At 48.2% G+C, this 21,948-nt stretch overlaps 1 protein-coding gene across 1 annotated transcript in view; it reads left to right on the top strand.

The window, feature by feature from the left end:
* The window catches only part of LOC130343177 (otogelin-like), a 117,316-nt gene that overhangs the window by 13,907 nt on the left and 81,461 nt on the right, over positions 1–21,948 (top strand). Inside the window, exons 4-12 of the mRNA XM_056554335.1 lie at positions 7,152–7,319; positions 8,006–8,284; positions 10,783–10,900; positions 11,148–11,227; positions 11,635–15,899; positions 16,622–16,790; positions 16,876–17,021; positions 18,600–18,689; positions 18,974–19,157. Of these exons, the coding sequence (XP_056410310.1) occupies positions 7,152–7,319; positions 8,006–8,284; positions 10,783–10,900; positions 11,148–11,227; positions 11,635–15,899; positions 16,622–16,790; positions 16,876–17,021; positions 18,600–18,689; positions 18,974–19,157 (5,499 nt within the window). The remainder of the gene's footprint in view (positions 1–7,151; positions 7,320–8,005; positions 8,285–10,782; positions 10,901–11,147; positions 11,228–11,634; positions 15,900–16,621; positions 16,791–16,875; positions 17,022–18,599; positions 18,690–18,973; positions 19,158–21,948) is intronic.

The following is a 21,948-nucleotide window of genomic DNA, read 5'->3' as shown; positions in this document are numbered from 1 at the left end:
TATACTGTACTGGGGACACGACTAATATATGTGCATATATAACATACTGTACTGGGGACACGACTAATATATGTGTATATATAATATACTGTACTGGGGACACGACTAATATATGTGCATATATAATATACTGTACTGGGGACACGACTAATATATGTGTATATATAATATACTGTACTGGGACACGACTAATATATGTGTGTATATATAATAAACTGTACTGGGGACACGACTAATATATGTGCATATATAATATACTGTACTGGGGACACGACTAATATATGTGTATATATAATATACTGTGCTGGGGACACGACTAATATATGTGTGTATATAATATACTGTACTGGGGACACGACTAATATATGTGTATATATAATATACTGTACTGGGGACACGACTAATATATGTGTATATATAATATACTGTACTGGGGACACGACTAATATATGTGTATATATAATATACTGTACTGGGGACACGACTAATATATGTGTATATATAATATACTGTACTGGGGACACGACTAATATATGTGTATATATAATATACTGTACTGGGGACACGACTAATATATGTGTATATATAATATATTGTCCTGGGGACACGACTAATATATGTGTATATATAATATACTGTACTGGGGACACAACTAATATATGTGTATGTAATATACTGTCCTGGGGACACGACTAATATATGTGTATATATATAATATACTGTACTGGGGACACGACTAATATATGTGCATATATAATATACTGTACTGGGGACACGACTAATATATGTGTATATATAATATACTGTGCTGGGGACACGACTAATGTATGTGTATATATAATATACTGTACTGGGGACACGACTAATATATGTGTATATATAATATATTGTCCTGGGGACACGACTAATATATGTGTATATATAATATACTGTCCTGGGGACACGACTAATATATGTGTATATATAATATACTGTACTGGGGACACGACTAATATATGTGTATATATAATATACTGTACTGGGGACACGACTAATATATGTGTATATATATAATAAACTGTACTGGGGACACGACTAATATATGTGTATATATATAATATACTGTACTGGGGACACGACTAATATATGTGCATATATAATATACTGTCCTGGGGACACGACTAATATATGTGTATATATAATATACTGTCCTGGGGACACGACTAATATATGTGTATATATAATATACTGTACTGGGGACACGACTAATATATGTGTATATATAATATACTGTACTGGGGACACGACTAATATATATGTGTATATATAACCTACTGTACTGGGGACACGACTAATATATGTGCATATATAATATACTGTACTGGGGACACGACTAATATATGTGCATATATAATATACTGTACTGGGGACACGACTAATATATGTGTATATATAATATACTGTACTGGGACACGACTAATATATGTGCATATATAATATACTGTACTGGGGACACGACTAATATATGTGTATATATAATATACTGTACTGGGGACACGACTAATATATGTGCATATATAATATACTGTACTGGGGACACGACTAATATATGTGTATATATAATATACTGTACTGGGGACACGACTAATATATGTGTATATATAATATACTGTACTGGGGACACGACTAATATATGTGTATATATATAATAAACTGTACTGGGGACACGACTAATATATGTGTATATATAATATACTGTCCTGGGGACACGACTAATATATGTGTATATATATATATAATATACTGTCCTGGGGACACGACTAATATATGTGTATATATATAATATACTGTCCTGGGGACACGACTAATATATGTGCATATATAACCTACTGTACTGGGGACACGACTAATATATGTGTATATATAATATACTGTACTGGGACACGACTAATATATGTGTATATATATAATATACTGTCCTGGGGACACGACTAATATATGTGTATATATAATATACTGTCCTGGGGACACGACTAATATATGTGTATATATAATATACTGTACTGGGGACACGACTAATATATGTGTATATATAATATACTGTACTGGGGACACGACTAATATATGTGTATATATATATATAATATACTGTCCTGGGGACACGACTAATATATGTGTATATATATATAATATACTGTCCTGGGGACACGACTAATATATGTGTATATATAATATACTGTACTGGGGACACGACTAATATATGTGTATATATATATATAATATACTGTCCTGGGGACATGACTAATATATGTGTATATATAATATACTGTACTGGGGACACGACTAATATATGTGTATATATATAATATACTGTCCTGGGGACACGACTAATATATGTGCATATATAATATACTGTACTGGGGACACGACTAATATATGTGCATATATAACATACTGTACTGGGGACACGACTAATATATGTGTATATATAATATACTGTACTGGGGACACGACTAATATATGTGTATATATAATATACTGTACTGGGGACACGACTAATATATGTGTATATATAATATACTGTACTGGGGACACGACTAATATATGTGTATATATAATATACTGTACTGGGACACGACTAATATATGTGCATATATAATATACTGTACTGGGGACACGACTAATATATGTGTATATATAATATACTGTACTGGGGACACGACTAATATATGTGTATATATAATATACTGTACTGGGGACACGACTAATATATGTGCATATATAACCTACTGTACTGGGGACACGACTAATATATGTGTATATATAACCTACTGTACTGGGGACACGACTAATATATGTGTATATATAATATACTGTACTGGGACACGACTAATATATGTGCATATATAATATACTGTGCTGGGGACACGACTAATATATGTGCATATATAATATACTGTACTGGGGACACGACTAATATATGTGTATATATAATATACTGTACTGGGGACACGACTAATATATGTGTATATATAATATACTGTACTGGGGACACGACTAATATATGTGCATATATAACCTACTGTACTGGGGACACGACTAATATATGTGTATATATAACATACTGTACTGGGGACACGACTAATATATGTGTATATATAATATACTGTACTGGGGACACGACTAATATATGTGTATATATATAATAAACTGTACTGGGGACACGACTAATATATGTGTATATATATATAATATACTGTACTGGGGACACGACTAATATATGTGTATATATAATAAACTGTACTGGGGACACGACTAATATATGTGTATATATATATAATATACTGTACTGGGGACACGACTAATATATGTGTATATATATATAATAAACTGTACTGGGGACACGACTAATATATGTGTATATATATATAATATACTGTCCTGGGGACACGACTAATATATGTGTATATATATATAATATACTGTCCTGGGGACACGACTAATATATGTGTATATATAATATACTGTCCTGGGGACACGACTAATGTATGTGTATATATATATAATATACTGTCCTGGGGACACGACTAATGTATGTGTGTATATATATAATATACTGTACTGGGGACACGACTAATGTATGTGCATATAATATACTGTCCTGGGGACACGACTAATATATGTGTGTATATAATATACTGTACTGGGGACACGACTAATATATGTGCATATATAATATACTGTACTGGGGACACGACTAATATATGTGTATATATAATATACTGTACTGGGGACACGACTAATATATGTGTATATATATAATATACTGTCCTGGGGACATGACTAATATATGTGCATATAATAAACTGTACTGGGGACACGACTAATATATGTGTATATATAATATACTGTACTGGGGACACGACTAATATATGTGCATATAATAAACTGTACTGGGGACACGACTAATATATGTGTGTATATAATATACTGTACTGGGGACACGACTAATATATGTGCATATAATATACTGTACTGGGGACACGACTAATATATGTGCATATATAATATACTGTACTGGGGACACGACTAATATATGTGTATATATAATATACTGTCCTGGGGACATGACTAATATATGTGTGTATATAATATACTGTACTGGGGACACGACTAATATATGTGTATATATATAATATACTGTACTGGGGACACAACTAATATATGTGTGTATATAATATACTGTACTGGGGACACGACTAATATATGTGTATATATAATATACTGTACTGGGGACACGACTAATATATGTGCGTATATAATATACTGTCCTGGGGACACGACTAATATATGTGTGTATATAATATACTGTACTGGGGACACGACTAATATATGTGTATATATAATATACTGTACTGGGGACACGACTAATATATGTGTATATATAACATACTGTACTGGGGACACAACTAATATATGTGTATATATATATAATATACTGTACTGGGGACACGACTAATATATGTGTATATATAATATACTGTACTGGGGACACGACTAATATATGTGTATATATAACATACTGTACTGGGGACACAACTAATATATGTGTATATATATATAACATACTGTACTGGGGACACGACTAATATATGTGTGTATATAATATACTGTACTGGGGACACGACTAATATATGTGCATATATAATATACTGTCCTGGGGACATGACTAATATATGTGTGTATATAATATACTGTACTGGGGACACGACTAATATATGTGCATATATAATATACTGTACTGGGGACACGACTAATATATGTGTATATATATAATATACTGTACTGGGGACACAACTAATATATGTGTGTATATAATATACTGTACTGGGGACACGACTAATATATGTGTATATATAACCTACTGTACTGGGGACACTACTAATATATGTGCATATAATATACTGTACTGGGGACACGACTAATATATGTGCATATATAATATACTGTACTGGGGACACGACTAATATATGTGTATATATATAATATACTGTACTGGGGACACGACTAATATATGTGTGTATATAATATACTGTACTGGGGACACGACTAATATATGTGTATATATATAATATACTGTACTGGGGACACGACTAATATATGTGTATGTGCATATAATATACTGTACTGGGGACACGACTAATATATGTGCATATAATATACTGTACTGGGGACACGACTAATATATGTGCATATATAATATACTGTACTGGGGACACGACTAATATATGTGTATATATAACCTACTGTACTGGGGACACGACTAATATATGTGTGTATATAATATACTGGGGACACGACTAATATATGTGTGTATATATAATATACTGTACTGGGACACGACTAATATATGTGTATGTGCATATAATATACTGTCCTGGGGACACGACTAATATATGTGCATATAATAAACTGTACTGGGGACACGACTAATATATGTGCATATAATATACTGTGCTGGGGACACGACTAATATATGTGTATATATAACCTACTGTACTGGGGACACGACTAATATATGTGTATATATAACCTACTGTACTGGGGACACGACTAATATATGTGCATATATAATATACTGTACTGGGGACACGACTATATGTGTATATATAACCTACTGTACTGGGGACACGACTAATATATGTGTGTATATAATATACTGTACTGGGGACACGACTAATATATGTGTATGTGCATATAATATACTGTACTGGGGACACGACTAATATATGTGTATATAATATACTGTACTGGGGACACGACTAATATATGTGCATATATAACATACTGTACTGGGGACACGACTAATATATGTGTATAACCTACTGTACTGGGGACACGACTAATGTATGTGTCTATATAATATACTGTACTGGGGACACGACTAATATATGTGTATATATAATATACTGTACTGGGGACACGACTAATATATGTGCATATATAATATACTGTGCTGGGGACACGACTAATGTATGTGCATATAATATACTGTACTGGGGACACGACTAATATATGTGTATGTGCATATATAACCTACTGTACTGGGGACACGACTAATGTATGTGCATATAATATACTGTACTGGGGACACGACTAATATATGTGTATATATATAATATACTGTCCTGGGGACACGACTAATATATGTGCATATATAATATACTGTACTGGGGACACGACTAATATATGTGTATATATAACATACTGTACTGGGGACACGACTAATATATGTGTATATATATAATATACTGTCCTGGGGACACGACTAATATATGTGCATATATAACATACTGTACTGGGGACACGACTAATATATGTGTATATATAATATACTGTACTGGGGACACAACTAATATATGTGCATATATAATATACTGTCCTGGGGACACGACTAATATATGTGTATATATAATATACTGTACTGGGGACACGACTAATATATGTGTATATATAATATACTGTCCTGGGGACACGACTAATATATGTGTATATATAACATACTGTACTGGGGACACGACTAATATATGTGTATATATAATATACTGTACTGGGGACACGACTAATATATGTGTATATATAATATACTGTACTGGGGACACGACTAATATATGTGTATATATAATATACTGTACTGGGGACACGACTAATATATGTGTATATATAATATACTGTACTGGGGACACGACTAATATATGTGTATATATAATATACTGTGCTGGGGACACGACTAATATATGTGTATATATAATATACTGTACTGGGGACACGACTAATATATGTGTATATATATATAATATACTGTACTGGGGACACGACTAATATATGTGTATATATAATATACTGTACTGGGGACACGACTAATGTATGTGCATATATAATATACTGTACTGGGGACACGACTAATATATGTGTATATATAATATACTGTACTGGGGACATGACTAATATATGTGTATATATAATATACTGTCCTGGGGACACGACTAATGTATGTGTATATATAACCTACTGTACTGGGGACACGACTAATATATGTGTGTATATAACCTACTGTACTGGGGACACGACTAATATATGTGTATATATAACCTACTGTACTGGTTCTTCAGTCCTAGGGACCGGCCCGTACAGGCTGCACAGTCATGTGGACCGGGGTCTGGTTCTGGCCGTCCGGGTGACCGATGCTGCTGTTACACCAATGAGAGAAGAGCAGGAGATGCTGGGACATAGCGCAGACTTCATGGTGACCCCGGGACTGTTCACCCCCAGAGCACATGGTGAGATGTCCAACTGGGCACCAATGCAGATCCGGTATTGGGTGTTTTGGTGGGGGCGGGGTGGGCTCCTCGTCTCATCTTGTCCGCTCATTTCACTTAGAATCTCCAGTATCTTGGGTCCAGGTGTCTGCTTCGGCTGTGGCGCCCCGGGGTGTCTGCTCCGGCTGTGGCGCCCCGGGGTGTCTGCTCCGGCTGTGGCGCCCCGGGGTGTCTGCTCCGGCTGTGGCGCCCCGGGGTGTCTGCTCCGGCTGTGGCGCCCCGGGGTGTCTGCTCCGGCTGTGGCGCCCCGGGGTGTCTGCTCCGGCTGTGGCGCCCCGGGGTGTCTGCTCCGGCTGTGGCGCCCCGGGGTGTCTGCTCCGGCTGTGGCGCCCCGGGGTGTCTGCTCCGGCTGTGGCGCCCCGGGGTGTCTGCTCCGGCTGTGGCGCCCCGGGGTGTCTGCTCCGGCTGTGGCGCCCCGGGGTGTCTGCTCCGGCTGTGGCGCCCCGGGGTGTCTGCTCCGGCTGTGGCGCCCCGGGGTGTCTGCTCCGGCTGTGGCGCCCCGGGGTGTCTGCTCCGGCTGTGGCGCCCCGGGGTGTCTGCTCCGGCTGTGGCGCCCCGGGGTGTCTGCTCCGGCTGTGGCGCCCCGGGGTGTTTGCCATCCTCTTGTTCATCGTGGACTTGATCTCATGGTTCTGATTCCTCCACAGACAGGAACTTGGTCTCCTTGGAGGTTGCCGAGCGGCCAAATTTCTTCATACATCTGGGCAGTAATGGCACCTTACATGTGTCCAAGTGGCAGAGAAGTGAGGCGTTCCAGAGAGGCGCCACATTCATCATCCACAAGAACCGGTGGGCGGCCGGGTACAGCGCCTTCGAGAGCTTCGCCAAACCCGGGCACTTTGTGAGGATCTCGTCGTCCTTCATCTCCCTGAACAAATATCATCACTCGGCAGCGTTTAGACTCTCCAGCCTCTTCAGGTTATCAGGTGGGAGTCCGGCTCATCCCGCTGCCCCCCCTCCCTACAAGAGCCACGCCTCATCATGCTACCCCCCTATGTGTTCCGTACCCATGGTAAACAGCGGGGGGTTGGGGGAGTCCGCACCTATGGTAGACGGGGGGGGGGGGAGGAATCCGCACCTATGGTAGACGGGGGGGGGGGGGTCCGCACCTATGGTACATGGTGGGGGTGGGGGGGATTCTGCACCTGTGGTAGACGGGGGGGGGGGGTTGGGGGAGTCCGTACCTATGGTAGACGGTGGAGGGGGGGGATTCCATACCTATGGTAGACGGTGGAGGGGGGGGATTCCATACCTATGGTAGACGGTGGAGGGGGGGGATTCCATACCTATGGTAGACGGTGGAGGGGGGGGGATTCCGTACCTATGGTAGACGGTGGGGGGGGGGGATTCCGTACCTATGGTAGACGGGGGGGGGGGGGGGATTCCGTACCTATGGTAGACGGGGGGGGGGGGGATTCCGTACCTATGGTAGACGGGGGGGGGGATTCCGTATCTATGGTAGAAAGCAGGGTGGGTCCATACCTATGGCAGACAGCTGGGGCCTCGTGTGGGCCCCCGTGCCTCTGTCGTGCCTCGTGTGGGCCCCCCGTGCCTCTGTCGTGCCTCGTGTGGGCCCCCCGTGCCTCTGTCGTGCCTCGTGTGGGCCCCCCGTGCCTCGGTCGTGCCTCGTGTGGGCCTCCCGTGCCTCGGTCGTGCCTCGTGTGGGCCCCCCGTGCCTCGGTCGTGCCTCGTGTGGGCCCCCCGTGCCTCGGTCGTGCCTCGTGTGGGCCCCCCGTGCCTCGGTCGTGCCTCGTGTGGGCCCCATGTGCCTCGGTCGTGCCTCGTGTGTTCCCCCATCCCTCGTGTGGGCCCCCCGTGCCTCGTGTGGATCCCCCGTGCCTCTGTCGTGCCTCGTGTCGACCCCGTGCCTTGTGTGGGACCCCATTATCACCTGGTAACGTCATCCACGCTGACACTGTGGCCCCCAGAATTCCCTGTCCTGGGCGCTGACGCAGAGAACGTCTATAAATACCGCAGCATTTGTTGGGGTTAGAGTTACATGTGGGGATCAGGTTCCCGCTGACTTCAGAGAATTCCTGTGGAGCCCGAGATCTGCAGGAGAGGAGACCACTGAGGTCCTGTAATGTCAGCGCCGGGGGGGGGGGCTGTATATACACACTGCACGTCATACATCAGGATCTCTGCTTGCTGTCAGCGGTGGGAACAGTCTTGTCTGCTTTAAGATGCTGAGAACCAGTCCTGACCTAGGTTTGTTCACACAGCTGCAGTTTATTGCAATGGATCGATCAGTACAGATACCTTTTTCTCCTGACCCTCACCATCCAGGGGCGTCGTCACTCCTGACCCTCACCATCCAGGGGCGTCATCACTCCTGACCCTCACCATCCAGGGGCGTCGTCACTCCTGACCCTCACCGTCCAGGGGCGTCGTCACTCCTGACCCTCACCATCCAGGGGCGTCATCACTCCTGACCCTCACCATCCAGGGGCGTCGTCACTCCTGACCCTCACCGTCCAGGGGCGTCGTCACGCCTGACCCTCACCGTCCAGGGGCGTCGTCACTCCTGACCCTCACCGTCCAGGGGCGTCGTCACTCCTGACCCTCCCCGTCCAGGGGCGTCGTCACTCCTGACCCTCCCCGTCCAGGGGCGTCTTCACTCCTGACCCTCACCGTCCAGTGGCGTCGTCACTCCTGACCCTCACCGTCCAGGGGCGTCGTCACTCCTGACCCTCACCATCGAGGGACGCCGTCACTCCTGACCCTCACCATCCAGAGGCGTCGTCACTCCTGACCCTCACCATCCAGGGGCGTCGTCACTCCTGACCCTCACCATCCAGGGGCGTCGTCACTCCTGACCCTCACCGTCAGCACGGACTCAAGCCTTATCCTGGGGATAGATGAGGGGGCAGCCCAGACTCAGGCCTAATCCTGGGGATAGATGAGGGGGCACCACAGACTCAGGCCTAATCCTGGGGATAGATGAGGGGGCACCACAGACTCAGGCCCAATCCTGGGAATAAATGAGGGGGCAGCCAAGACTCGGGCCTACACCTGGGGATAGATGAGGGGGCAGCACAGACTCGGGCCTAATCCTGGGGATAGATGAGGGGGCAGCACAGATTTAGGCCTACACCTGGGGATAGATGAGGGGGGGCACCACAGACTCAAGCCTAATCCTGGGAATAAATGAGGGGGCAGCCCAGACTCAGGCCTACACCTGAGGATAGATGAGGGGGTAGCACAGACTGAGGCCTAATCCTGGGGATAGATGAGGGGCAGCACAGACTGAGGCCTAATCCTGGGGATAGATGAGGGGCAGCACAGACTCAGACATAATCCTGGGAATAGATGAGGGGGCAGCACCATTTTAAGGCTTAGATATCAGGGTCTAGATAACTGGGAGATGAGAAGACTTGAATCCATGTAAATCTTTCTCATTTTCCGATCACATATTATTTTTCAGATTCTAAGTTACATGTGATTCCCCGATCCTCCTGTGAGTGGCGCTACGATGCTTGTACTAGTGCTTGTTACCGAACATGCAGAGACCCGGCTGGGGAGCACTGTAAGAGTGTTCCTAGGTAAGTTCTATTCCTGGACGATTCATGGGGTATCATGGCGGGGTTCAGGCATTGGCCTGGTATAAATCGGTGACATCGGCTGCAGTGACCTCCCGATCTGGACTGTGAGGCCGATAATTCTCCTCTGGGACCTTTAATATGTTCTGTAAAAGTTATTGAATGGCAGAAGAAGCTGAGCATGAGTTTAGGTCCCCAGGGTTGCTCTACTGTAGCCCCAGCTCTTACCAGTCCCTCTTATCTCTCGTAGGGTTGAAGGTTGCTTCCCATCGTGTCCACCAGACATGGTCATGGATGAAGTCACCAGAAAATGTGTCTACCTCCCGGACTGTAAGTGGATCAGTAACCATTCTGCAGACCGTCCCTCCCTGTGTCCTGGTGTGGATCAGTAACCATTCTGCAGACTGTCCCTCCCCCGTGTCCCGGTGTGGATCAGTAACCATTCTGCCGACCGTCCCTCCCGGTGTGGATCAGTAACCATTCTGCAGACTGTCCCTCCCCGTGTCCCGGTGTGGATCAGTAACCATTCTGCAGACTGTCCCTCCCCGTGTCCCGGTGTGGATCAGTAACCATTCTGCAGACCGTCCCTCCCCATGTCCCGGGGTGGATCAGTAACCATTCTGCCGACCGTCCCTCCCGGTGTGGATCAGTAACCATTCTGCAGACTGTCCCTCCCCATGTCCCGATGCTGCCCATGGGGTCATACATGGTTAACTCTCTTCACCTTTTATTGACAGGCATTGAACCTGCAGTCAATCTGACAACGTTACAATTCCCAACAGAAGGCCCCAGACCGACCACCGTGAAGAACGTGACCGCAACACCGGCCCGGCCGTCAACAGGAGACCGTACAGTAACCAGAATGACGTCCCACTCAACTGTAACCTACAGCCCCAAATCAGGCACAACGATTCATGCTACAATGGAGTCTGGTAAAGGCACCAAATCCAAGACTGATATTGTGTGGACCCAGAGACAGACAGACACCCCAAAGTCTATAACTGGAATTGTCACTCCTCCAGGATCGGCCACAAGAGTTATGGCCACATCGGTTACCGCCATTCAAGGCTCACCTGTACCATTCAATAGAACCAGCACCGCCATGTCCACAGCTCCAGGCACAGTCTCCAGAGAGGCCACGTCCTCATACATGTCAAGAGCCCTCCCAACCACTGGAGAGGCTCACAAGACCCCCGCAACATATCCTCCGCTGGCTGCTGGACAGCAGACTAGTGAAACTGTAGATCAACAAGTGAATTACACGACAACCATGAGCTCCACCACAGCGTCCACAGGGCCACAAACATCTACAACCAGAAGAACAAGCACAGGGCATGACGTTTCCCAACCTGACCTGGGGGCTTCATCCCTGACCACCACGACCACACACTATACCCTAGTGTCCGGGCCACTGGTGAATGTGACATCAGCCTCCCAACCTGACCTGGGGGCTTCACCCCTAACCACCACGACTACACACTATACCCTGGGGTACGGGCCACTGACTAATGCGACATCCATCTCACAATCTGTAATCACAAAGGAAACAAGTAAAGCTCTGGAGACCAGCAGATCCTCCACAGATTCTAGTCCGTCCACCAAACATACAATCCTGATGTCTCTCAAGCTGGTGACCGAAACAAAGATGTCCATCACGTCAGCCGTCACGGTCCTGCCCCCCACCACTTGTCTCCTATTCGCAAGAAGGAATGAGTCGGTCTCTCTGGACACACTCAGTATTTCTGGAATAACCTTCCCTGGGGAGACTCCATCTTCTTCTCATTCCACATCAACTACAGTGAAACCCGCCGTGACCTTCACCTCCAAGAAGGCGCCATCACCTTCTCAGACACCTCTGCTGAACTACAAACCTATGACTGAAAGAACAGGAGCAACTCAGACTCCAGGTGTCTCTTCTCAGGCTGCAGTCTACAGACCTGTTCACACTACACCGGACGAGTACACAACTCATGTGGTCACCAAAGTGGAAGGAACCAAGTTAAGAAGCTCAGAAGGTGCCACGGTGGCAGCCAACGCTACCACTAAAATGGCCTCATTGACTTCAGAGGGTCCGTCAGCCGAGGTAACAGGAACTTTCATCACACACGGGGCCACACAACCCAGAACAGGGTCAAAGACCACAACTAAGTCCACGACACTCCTACTGGACCTAAAGAATGTAACAGGTGCTATAAAATCCACTGCATATAGTGGAGGAAAACGATCACCTACCGATCACTCTCTATATGATACCAAACTGCCCCACTCTTCTCGACTGACAACCATAATAAGGACAATTAGTGTGACCATGGTGCCAGGACCGTCAGAGATGTCTACCTCTGCTGAGACCACCATGACTCTGCCCACAAAAGCTTCTGATCACCCTTTGTTCTACACCTCCAGAACAATGCCATCCACTAATCCAGCAGAATATGTTGTGGCCTCACTATCTCCATCTGCTTCTCATTCTGGACAATCAGTGACACCACATGCAACCACAGAGAAGAAGGATTTCTTACCTGGCACAAAGACCACAACACCCATCACTCCTTGGCTTGTACCTGAAACAAGGACCACAACATCCATCACTACTCGGCTTGAACCTGAAACAAGGACCACGACACCCATCATTCCCCGGCTTGAACCTGAAACAAGGACCACGACACCCATCATTCCCCGGCTTGTACCTGAAACAAGGATCACGACACCCATCACTCCTCGGCTTGTACCTGACACAAACACGACACCCATCATTCCTCGGCTTGTACCTGAAACAAGGACCACGACACTCATCACTCCTCAGCTTGTACCTGACACAAACACAACACCCATCACTCCTCGGCTTGTACCTGACACAAACACCACGACATCCATCACTCCTCGGCTTGTACTTGAAACAAGGACCACGACACCCATCATTCCCCGGCTTGAACCTGAAACAAGGACCACGACACCCATCATTCCCCGGCTTGAACCTGAAACAAGGACCACGACACCCATCATTCCTCAGCTTGTCCCTGAAACAAGGACCACAACACCCATCACTCGGCTTGTACCTGAAACAAGGACCACGACACCCATCACTCCTCGGCTTGTACCTGACACAAACACAACACCCATCACTCCTCGGCTTGTACCTGAAACAAGGACCACGACACCCATCATTCCTCGGCTTGTACCTGACACAAGGACCACGACACCCATCACTACCGAGCTGGTACCTGACACACGAACCACGACACCCATCACTCCTCGGCTGGTACCTGACGCAAGGACCATGACACCCATCACTACCCAGCTAGTACCTGATGCAAGGAGTACGACACCCATTACTCTCCAGCTGGTACCTGAGGCAAGGACCACGACACCAATCACTACCCAGCTGGTACCTGACACAGGGACCATGACACCCATCACTCCTAGGCTGGTACCTGACACACAGACCACGACAGCCATCACTCCTCGGCTGGTACCTAATGAAATGACCACGTCACCCATCGCTCCCCGGCTGGTACCAGGCACCAGCTCCATGCCAGCCTTGTCTTCCAAGCTTAGTGCAATATCATCTGAATTCATAAAAAAAACTACAGAAAAACCTAAAACTCTATTCACAACAAGAGCGAGCAGAACTGAAGGAAGAGACCTGTCACCACATGAAGGCGATAAAACCACAGGTCACATTACTCCTGCGCCTCAGTCAGTGACTAGATCTGAAACGTTAGTGGCTCATGGGGCATCGTCTGAGGCTTGGATGTCTCCAGGGTCCATCGCTGAGGTGAAACAGTACTCGGCTGTAACGTCCGCTTCAGGTCCAGTCCTCGCAGCAGCTCTGCCCTCCACAATGTCCCATCCACCAATCATCACGTCACCGGGTTACCCCGCAGTAACTCTGACCTCTACAATGTCCCGTCCACCAATCACGTCACTGGGTCTCCCCACAGCAGCTCTGTCCTCTACAATGTCCCGTCCACCAATCATCACGTCACCAGGTCGCCGTGAAGCAGCTTTGTCCTCTACAATGTCCCATCCACCAATCATCACGTCACCAGGTTACCCCGCAGCAGCTCTGTCCTCTACGATGTCCCTTCCACCAATCACGTCACCGGGTCACCCCGCAGCAGCCCTGACCTCTACAATGTCCCGTTCACCAATCATCATAACACCGGGTCACCCCGCAGCATCTCTGTCCTCTACAATGTCCCGTCCACCAATCAGCATGTCACCAGGTTACCCCGCAGCAGCTCTGTCCTCTACAATGTCCCATCCACCAATCATCACATCACTGGGTCACCCCACAGCAGCTCTGCCCTCCACAATGTCCCGTCCACCAATCATCATGTCACCGGGTCACCCCACAGCAGCTCTGTCCTCTACAATGTCCCATCCAACAATCATCACATCACCGGGTCACCCCACAGCAACTCTGACCTCTACAATGTCCCATCCACCAATCATCACATCACCGGATCACCCCACAGCAACTCTGACCCCTACAATGTCCCGTTCACCAATCATCACGTCACCAGGTCACCCTGAAGCAGCTTTGTCCTCCACAATGGAGCGTCCCTCAAGTTTCACCTTGCCTGGTCACCTCACATCCCACTCTCCAGTCAGTGACCATACTGTGGTGACTCCTGATGTTGGTACGAAACTTCAGTCATCTTCAGCCAAGACACCAGAACATTCCACTTGGGGAGAAACGTCCCAGCCCGCTCCACAGCCGCGTTATCAGACATCTCCTCCTGGAGTCACCACCTATGTCCCCGCGACTCCCATGACACATGATATACGTGTTACAGGCAACCAGACAGCATCCCCCACCCTAAGTCCAACAGAATCGGGGTCCCCTCGACTCCCACTGATGATGATGACTTCATTGAGAACCTTCAATGAGACAGAACGGTCTTACCCTGACCTCTGGAGCAGCACTCCGGGCATCACTGCAGGAATCACAGTCTCTTCCTTGTCATCCAGAGAACCTGCTACAAGCCAGATGTGTACGGTAAGTAGTGCGAGGGCCATATAACTCTGCGAGGAACCGGTAGTCTACAGCCTCCATGTATACCCGGTAGTCTACAGCCTCCATGTGTACCCGGTAGTCTACAGCCTCCATGTGTACCCGGTAGTCTACAGCCTCCATGTGTACCCGGTAGTCTACAGCCTCCATGTGTACCCGGTAGTCTACAGCCTCCATGTGTACCCGGTAGTCTACAGCCTCCATGTGTACCCGGTAGTCTACAGCCTCCATGTGTACCCGGTAGTCTACAGCCTCAATGTGTACCCGGTAGTCTACAGCCTCAATGTGTACCCGGTAGTCTACAGCCTCAATGTGTACCCGGTAGTCTACAGCCTCAATGTGTACCCGGTAGTCTACAGCCTCCATGTGTACCCGGTAGTCTACAGCCTCCATGTGTACCCGGTAGTCTACAGCCTCCATGTGTACCCGGTAGTCTACAGCCTCCATGTGTACCCGGTAGTCTACAGCCTCCATGTGTACCCGGTAGTCTACAGCCTCAATGTGTAGCCGGTAATCTACAGCCTCCATGTATAATCGGTAGTCTACACCCTCCATGTATACCCGGTAGTCTACAGCCTCCATGTATAGCCGTTAGTCACATCCCCTACAGGTACATTCTGTAGTTGTTTTTGGAGTGGCTCTGGATCCCGTCTCATATGTCTGTGTTGCCCATCTTGCCCTTCTCATATGCCTGTCTTGTCTTACAGCCGTACACAGAGAACGAATGCATTAAACATATCTGTGTGGATGGACAATTAATCCAGGTAAATAAGTCCCAGCATTGTCCCTACAATGTGACACAGCCGAGCTGTGGCCTCCTTGGATTCGCTGTCCAGATCAATGGGGATCGCTGTTGCCCCAAATGGGAGTGCGCCTGTAAGTATCCCTGCCCAGGGGTGGATGTCGTTGTGCTCGGGGTGAATTAGATTCTCCTGATCTGGGGATCTGCCTCTCATTCCAGGCCGCTGCTCCATCTTCTCCGACTTGAGCTTTGTCACGTTTGATGGCCATTATCTGGCGGTATATAAAGAAGCCTCCTACATCCTGACTCTGACTGAAGAGGAGTCCATTACGGTGCAGGTCTCACAGTGCAGACACAACCAGCAGGTGAGGGGCCACGTGAGGGACCACGAAGAGTGTCACAGGTAGAGGAATCATCAAGGATCACAGGGAATTACTGTCCTCCTCTGGGGGATGTCCAGCTTTCACCCTGCTATCCTGCAGAGGGGGGTCTGCTGCATGCATGTTATCTGGATAAGATGGGGGTCTGCTGCATGCATGTTATCTGGATAAGATGGGGGTCTGCTGCATGCATGTTATCTGGAAAAGATATACAAGCAGGGTGTGAGGACTGACCATGACGATGGCATAGTTTGGCAGGCAAGGCTGCCATCAGCAATTTTGGGGCCCCTTACACAGCTCAAAGGCTGGGCCCCCAACCTCCCAACCTATTGTAGCCGCCCCATGGCACGACTGCCATCTTCCTCATTATCCATAAAAAAATGTTTTAAACACAGGACAAGAAAAACAAGAGCTCGTGAGTTCAATGAGGAAGGAAAGAGGAAATATCACCATACATATTACAATTATACTGTTACTGACCAAATCCTGTATACTGAGACCAATAATACCAGTATACAAGGAGGAATATTATCACCATACAAATTACCATCATACTGTTAGGCTGCATTCACACCTCGTTTTTACATACGGGTGCCGAATCCGGCTGGGGGAGGGGAAAACCGGGCGCTCCCGTACCCCAACTGGATCAGCCCGTGACTCCATTTACTTTAATGAGCCGACCGGAGTCGAGTGGTGACTCCGATCTGCTCAGTTTTTGGTCCGGACCTAAAACCGTTATATACTACGGTTTTAGGTCCGGTCAGGAAACTGCATACAGGTCAAAACTGATCTGACCGGAGTCACCACTCGACTCCGGTCGGCTCATTAAAGTAAATGGAGTCACGGGCTGTTCTCCGGTGCTTACACATCTTATCCCCTATCCAAAGGATAGGGGATAAGATGCCTGATCGTGGGAGTCCCGCAGCTGGGGACCCCCGTGATCATGCACGCGGCACCCCGTTTGTAATCAGTCCCCGGAGCGTGTTTAGGGGCGACTACAGGGCCGGCGGCGTGTGACGTCACGCTCCGCCCCTCAATGCAAGCCTACGTAGTCGCCCGTAATCAGACTCGGAGCGAACACGCACTGATTACAAACTGGGTGCTGCGTGCATGATCACGGGGGTCCACAGCTGCGGGACTCCCGCGATCAGGCATCTTATCCCCTATCCTTTGGATAGGGGATAAGATGTTTAAGCACCGGCGAACCCCTTTAAAAGACAATAAAAAACACTTGAATTGCAAAAAAAAGAGAAACAAAGTGCCCCCCCCCCCTAACACAGTAGTCAGAGCAGAACTTCACTCCCAAGACCCCCCAACTCACACACACACACACACAGCAGGTCTCTCATGATGCTGCGGTGAGTGTCCTGTCTGTACAGTATGTAGTACATACTCTATAGTCCCTGTCAGTCTGGGGACCTGTGTGTGATACTACGGTGAGTGTCCTGTCTGTCTATAGTCCCTGTGTGTGATGCTGCGGGGCACAGGTCCTGATGTGGGGGTGCGGGGAGGTCAAGATATTTGGGCGACTCCTCCGATTTACCTACTTCTCTTTCCAACCAGGTCAATGAGAGCGACATTACCCTCTGTTTGTCTGTTTTGGAGCTGACCTATATATCCAACCAGATCATCATTGATCGATTAAACCGGAAAGTAAGTGACCCCCTGTGAACATACAATGAAGGTTTCACCTTCAGACTTGTGTATTAGTCCATGGCTGCCTTTATGGTGGCTTCAGGGAGTCCCAATGTGGGACAGCCCTGTATAACGAGGTAGTATATACCCCAGAAAGATATTTTCGATTTTACATCCCCTGCATCAGTATGTAACCCCACATTCGGGAGCCCCCTATATACAGTAGATGGGGGTCTCCTGATATCTAATGGGTCCTTCTTTTGGTTAAACGTTCTGGACGTTCCTTATGATCCTTATTCCAGGTTGTTGTGAACTCGAGGACAGCCTGGCCAATGGTGCGGAAATATGGGTATAAGATCGTGGATACCGGGAATATGTATCTGATCCACACTCCGTCCGACGTGAAGATTCAATGGTTCCACAGCTCCGGCCTGATGATCATTGAGTCCAACTCCACCAGTAGACCCCCATCCATGGGCCTGTGCGGTGAGTATAATCCTTGTCCATGGGCCTGTGCGGTGAGTATAATCCTTGTCCATGGGCCTGTGCAGTGAGTATAACCCCCGTTCATGGGCCTGTGCGGTGAGTATAATCCTTGTCCATGGGCCTGTGCAGTGAGTATAATCCCCGTCCATGGGCCTGTGCGGTGAGTATAATCCTTGTCCATGGGCCTGTGCAGTGAGTATAACCCCCGTTCATGGGCCTGTGCGGTGAGTATAATCCTTGTCCATGGGCCTGTGCGGTGAGTATAACCCCCGTTCATGGTCCTGTGCCGTGAGTATAACCCCCGTTCATGGGCCTGTGCGGTGAGTATAACCCCCGTTCATGGGCCTGTGCGGTGAGTATAACCCCCGTTCATGGGCCTGTGCGGTGAGTATAATCCTTGTCCATGGGCCTGTGCGGTGAGTATAACCCCCGTTCATGGGCCTGTGCGGTGAGTATAACCCCCGTTCATGGGCCTGTGCGGTGAGTATAATCCTTGTCCATGGGCCTGTGCGGTGAGTATAACCCCCGTTCATGGCCCTGTGCGGTGAGTATAATCCCCGTTCATGGGCCTGTGCGGTGAGTATAACCCCCGTTCATGGGCCTGTGCGGTGAGTATAATCCCCGTTCATGGGCCTGTGCGGGGAGTATAATCCCTGTCCATGGGCCTGTGCGGTGAGTATAATCCCAGTCCATGGACCTGTGCGGTGAGTATAATCCCCGTCCATGGGCCTGTGCGGTGAGTATAATCCCAGTCCATGGGCCTGTGCGGTGAGTATAATCCCCGTTCATGGGCCTGTGCGGTGAGTATAACCCCCGTCCATGGGCCTGTGCGGTGAGTATAACCCCCGTCCATGGGCCTGTGCGGTGAGTATAATCCCTGTCCATGGGCCTGTGCGGTGAGTATAATCCCCGTCCATGGGCCTGTGCGGTGAGTATAATCCCCGTCCATGGGCCTGTGCGGTGAGTATAATCCCCGTCCATGGGCCTGTGCGGGGAGTATAATCCCTGTCCATGGGCCTGTGCGGGGAGTATAATCCCCGTCCATGGGCCTGTGCGGGGAGTATAATCCCTGTCCATGGGCCTGTGCGGGGAGTATAACCCCCGTTCATGGGCCTGTGCGGTGAGTATAATCCCCGTCCATGGGCCTGTGCGGTGAGTATAACCCCCGTCCATGGGCCTGTGCTGTGAGTATAACCCCCATCTATGGGCCTGTGTGGTGAGTATAATCCCCGTCCATGGGCCTGTGCGGTGAGTATAACCCCCGTCCATGGGCCTGTGCTGTGAGTATAACCCCCATCTATGGGCCTGTGTGGTGAGTATAATCCCCGTCCATGGGCCTGTGTGGGGAGTATAATCCCCATCCATGGGCCTGTGCGGTGAGTATAATCCCCGTCCATGGGCCTGTGCGGTGAGTATAATCCCCGTCCATGGGCCTGTGCGGTGAGTATAATCCCCATCCATGGGCCTGTGCGGTGAGTATAACCCCCGTCCATGGGCCTGTGCGGTGAGTATAATCCCCGTCCATGGGCCTGTGCGGGGAGTATAACCCCCGTCCATGGACCTGTGCGGTGAGTATAATCCCCGTCCATGGACCTGTGCGGTGAGTATAATCCCCGTCCATGGGCCTGTGCGGTGAGTATAATCCCCGTCCATGGGCCTGTGCGGGGAGTATAATCCCTGTCCATGGGCCTGTGCGGGGAGTATAACCCCCGTTCATGGGCCTGTGCGGTGAGTATAATCCCCGTCCATGGGCCTGTGCGGTGAGTATAACCCCCGTCCATGGGCCTGTGCTGTGAGTATAACCCCCATCTATGGGCCTGTGTGGTGAGTATAATCCCCGTCCATGGGCCTGTGCGGTGAGTATAACCCCCGTCCATGGGCCTGTGCTGTGAGTATAACCCCTATCTATGGGCCTGTGTGGTGAGTATAATCCCCGTCCATGGGCCTGTGTGGGGAGTATAATCCCCATCCATGGGCCTGTGCGGTGAGTATAATCCCCGTCCATGGGCCTGTGCGGTGAGTATAATCCCCGTCCATGGGCCTGTGCGGTGAGTATAATCCCCATCCATGGGCCTGTGCGGTGAGTATAACCCCCGTCCATGGGCCTGTGCGGTGAGTATAATCCCCGTCCATGGGCCTGTGCGGGGAGTATAACCCCCGTCCATGGACCTGTGCGGTGAGTATAATCCCCGTCCATGGACCTGTGCGGTGAGTATAATCCCCGTCCATGGGCCTGTGCGGTGAGTATAATCCCCGTCCATGGGCCTGTGCGGTGAGTATAATCCCCGTCCATGGGCCTGTGCGGTGAGTATAACCCCCGTCCATGGGCCTGTGCGGTGAGTATAATCCCTGTCCATGGGCCTGTGCGGTGAGTATAATCCCAGTCCATGGACCTGTGCGGGGAGTATAACCCCCGTTCATGGGCCTGTGCGGTGAGTATAATCCTCATCTATGGGCCTGTGCGGTGAGTATAATCCCCGTCCATGGGCCTGTGTGGTGAGTATAACCCCCGTCCATGGGCCTGTGCGGTGAGTATAATCCCCGTCCATGGGCCTGTGCGGTGAGTATAATCCTCATCTATGGGCCTGTGCGGTGAGTATAATCCCCGTCCATGGGCCTGTGTGGTGAGTATAACCCCCGTCCATGGGCCTGTGCGGTGAGTATAATCCCCGTCCATGGGCCTGTGCGGTGAGTATAATCCCCGTCCATGGGCCTGTGTGGTGAGTATAATCCTCATCTATGGGCCTGTGCGGTGAGTATAATCCCCGTCCATGGGCCTGTGCGGTGAGTA

The sequence above is a fragment of the Hyla sarda genome, unplaced genomic scaffold (genome assembly GCF_029499605.1).
Source record: "Hyla sarda isolate aHylSar1 unplaced genomic scaffold, aHylSar1.hap1 scaffold_674, whole genome shotgun sequence".
Lineage (NCBI taxonomy): Eukaryota > Metazoa > Chordata > Amphibia > Anura > Hylidae > Hyla > Hyla sarda.
This window is presented reverse-complemented; position numbering and strand designations above follow the sequence as displayed.